Source organism: Nestor notabilis, unplaced genomic scaffold (genome assembly GCF_000696875.1).
Source record: "Nestor notabilis isolate BGI_N333 unplaced genomic scaffold, ASM69687v1 scaffold2719, whole genome shotgun sequence".
In the NCBI taxonomy this organism is placed as follows: Eukaryota; Metazoa; Chordata; class Aves; order Psittaciformes; family Psittacidae; genus Nestor; species Nestor notabilis.
The window spans coordinates 155521-159311 of NW_009943925.1; the positions used below are offsets into that span (position 1 = coordinate 155521).

Here is a 3791-nt window from a genome sequence, read left to right on the forward strand (position 1 = left end):
CTGAAGGGCAAAGAATTTGAGGCAAGACATGAAGTGAGCAGGTCAGTGTCCTTATAGCTCTGGTGGAAGCAGCCAGGAGACCTTTGACAAAATACACACCAAATTTTGTATAGTGAGGACAATCTGGCTTTCCAGTTTCCACTAATAAAGATATAAACCACTCTGGGAGGTTGTCCAGGAAGCAGCTCAGACGTACAGCAGAAATCAGGTCAATCTGCTTTTCAAGTGACATCAGAACCTTGAGCAAAGCCAAGCTAGTGTCATTTCTTGTCACCAAATCCTGTGCGCTCTGTATGTCTGTGTGCGTAATGTGCTCTGCTTTTCTTAAGGGTAGTCTCTAAGACAGATCTATTTTAGGATTCTCCTCAAAACACTGTAGTTTAGATCCAGTTTTATGACTAACCAGGGTTTCTACATAGGGCAAATTAAACTGACAGCTTGGGACACAGCTGTCAAGACCAAGTCTATTTGACTACCAGCTGTATTTGCTGACCCACAGGAGAACTGCTTTTCTGATTCTTTCCTACAGTCTCCCATAGGGGCTATATATCCATTAAGCAACTAATGAGAGCAGCAAATTTACCCTGTTTGCTCTACCACACTTAGGGAAAATCAGCCCTCACTTGCAGAGTCACAACTTCACATCTCATGAAAAACCCTGCACTGCATCACAGTTGCCTTTAGGAGGCCTGGGAAGACAGTCTGAGCTGGGACAAGACAAGCTGTCCCCGTCCTGCCTGCAAGAGTGGCAATGCTTTGGCACCTTTGTTCTAGCCCCAAGAGCAGGGAGGGAATGGCTGGTGACAAAGTACACCCAGAAGACTGCAATATACCATCTTAACAGACAAACGTGCTGATACAAGTGCTGAATTTATCACACGTGATTAGGGGTTTAGTGCTCACGCAGTTTAAACATTAATATTTGCCTATTTAAGCAATGTACCCTAATGCAGCCTGGCCATAGATGTAGTCGCCATGGCTGAGTTTGGAGACTTCATAAGTGCTCTGGGGGAGTTTGGGCTGTACCAGAAATTGCTGGTACTGCTCATCTCCATCCCACTGCTTCTTAATCCTTTCCAAATGATTGGCCAAGTGTTCATGGTTCTGGATGAGCCTCATCACTGCAACACCAGCTGGATCCGTGCCATCGGCCCCAACCTGACAGAGGAAGAGCAGCTGAACCTCACCCTGCCCCGGGATGCGGATGGGGCGTACGAGCAGTGCTCCATGTACTCGCCAGTGGACTGGGACCTCGACTCCATCGTGGCGTATGGCCTGAACGCCACGGAGAAGTGCAGCCGTGGCTGGGTGTACCCCTCAGCACAGGCACCGTCCCTGCTGACCGAGGTCTGTAATTGCCTTTTGACGTGCTGGGGATGCAGAAGGGAAAGGATGGGCATAACCTGTCCTGTAGTTTGGTGAGCCAATGCCAGCTATGGTGCAGTCAGGCTGAGATTTACACCAGGCACTGCAGGACCTTGGCTCCATCACACAGATTGCAGCTTTAATATCTGGGAGGCCATTGCAGGAAGACCTTGATGTAGATGCCCAGGGTGACCTCAGGCAGAGGTGGTGGGGGTGCTAGTCCAGCACATGCTCTGCCCACCATCCCTCACCTTTCCAGTAACCAGGCTGCTGAAGCCATCTTGCCTGGAGTGACATTTTGAGTCTCCCTGCCACAATTTCCCTTATTCCCCAGCCTGGTTCTCCTTCATCATTTTCTCTGTAAAAGACATCTATCTTCCAAGGGCTTGTCACTGGTATTTTGAGGGCCTTCAGAGACATTCAGGGCTGCAATAAGACATCCCATGGCACGTCTTGCCATGTTGAGCACAGGCTCTGTCTGCCAGCATCCCCACTTCTCCTTCTCTGGGCCTCTGTTCGCCTCTCACCTTCCCTCAATCCTCCCTCCCTCTCCCCCTCACTTCCTCCTTTCTTTCTTCACTCCCCGCTCCAGGACTTTGTCACCAGCTGAAAGCAGAGGAGAGAGGCCAGCCTCTGTTATTTACAAAGTTTCCCTGGGGTCCCTGGAGCACTGTGGCCATTTCACAGCCAGCTTCTCTAGAGGCTTCTCAGCAGCTGTTGCATCCGTTCCCACTCCTGCACCGGTCCTCCCTTACCAGAGAGAACAATGCTCTGCCCTCCTCCTCCTTCCACACTGCCCTGTCTTTGCAGACAGAGAGAAAGCTACCAGGACTCCCATCCCCAAGGTCCTTATTTAAGTAAAAATTGCCAACCAGAAGGATCCTTTGAGGATTCCTGGGCTGGAGGAGAGTCCTGCAGGTCCCAGCACACACGTGTGCACCACGATGAAGAGGAAGGCTGACCACCTCATATGCCTGTCCCACCACTGACTTGTGTTCTAGGTGCACACCATAGAGGCTTGTGTCCTTGTGGGTAGGTTCTCTGCTCCCAGGGGCTGGAGCAAGAGCTCAGGCACCCAGCTCCTGGATCCACCACGCACCAGAAGGGCTGCCAACCCTCAAAAAGCAGCTGGAGTTTGTCAAGAGCAAAAGCATCTGTGTTTCCTTCCTCCAGTTTGACCTGGTGTGCGACAGGAAGGACCTGAATGACATCTCCCATTCCATCTACATGGTGGGGCTTCTCCTAGGATCCATCATCTTTGGGCCACTAAGTGACAGGTGAGGAAACACAACCACATTCCCAGAGTTGTTGCACATCACCCAAGGACAGTCCATTTCAGAGTTCAGGATGTCCATGCATTTGAGCACGAAATACTCCCTCCTTGCCTGAGCAAGGACACCTTGTCAGGGGCCACCTGACATGTCTATAGCTGTCTGAGGGCTGAAAAGAGAGGGACACAGATACAGCCTTATGGAGGAATCACAGTCCTAGCTCCAGCTGGTGTCTTAGCTACCCAACTGTGTCTCCAGGAATCCCAGAAACCTGCATTTGGGCACAGAGTTGGACCCACCTTCAGCTATGTTAACCAGACTACGTTTCTGTCCTTCCTGTTGCTCTGCTCAGCTTATGGTGACACGGACCAAAGTTCTCAGCTCCCTAGAGGGCATAGCCACACAGGGAACACAGAAGGGAGAAAGGCACAGCATGCGTACAGGGTGCCTCACAGGAGAACCAGCACTACGGCCCATTTCAGGCTGGTCCTCACTGTTCTAGAGAGAGAGGACATGGGGGTCCTTCAAGAGATGGTTCCTTTCGCAGCATCTCCTTTTGCCTTTGCTAGCACTGTGACAGTTCAGAAGTGGAGATGTTCCGTTTTCTGTCAGTTGTGTCCTGGGGCACGTAGAGGGGTTTGGTTCACATGGATGCCAAATGTCCTCTGGTGTGAATGCTTCTCAAATAACTTTGTATTCTACCTAGGCTCTTCCCATCCCCATGGGGTCTTTTCAGATGCCAACTGTGTCTTCCCTCTTCTTCCACAGAATAGGCCGTCGGACAGTCTTTCTGATCTCCATCCTCATCCAAGGCTTGTTTGGGGTAGCAATCGCCTTTGTGCCCGATTTCTATGTGTACATGGCCTTCAGGTGTGTTGTGGGGGCTTCGGTGTCAGGAATTATGATTACTGCCTTGGCCTTTGGTGAGTAGGATGCCCTTGCCTTGAGGCAGAAAGATGTGGCCTCGCAAGATGCAATAACAAAAGATAGTGCTGCATGTTATGAAAAAGATGACCCTGAACCTTCATTCTTCTTCTCAGCTACAGAATGGGTCGGTGTTTCCCAGCGGTCAAAGGCAGTGCTTATTTCTCACTGCTGTTTCGCTATCGGTCAGATTATTATCCCTGGCTTGAGTTACGCTATTCACAACTGGAG

General features: G+C 50.6%; 1 protein-coding gene across 1 annotated transcript; it reads left to right on the top strand.

Moving 5' to 3' along the window:
* Window positions 1-975: 975 nt before the first annotated feature.
* Window positions 976-3783, top strand: LOC104411685 (solute carrier family 22 member 13-like; the record flags this gene model as incomplete). The annotated part of the gene is made up of 4 exons (XM_010022171.1): window positions 976-1347; window positions 2539-2642; window positions 3405-3559; window positions 3677-3783. Coding segments are annotated over exons 1-4 (738 nt in total), but the record flags the coding sequence as incomplete, so codon positions are not given.
* Window positions 3784-3791: the final 8 nt, after the last annotated feature.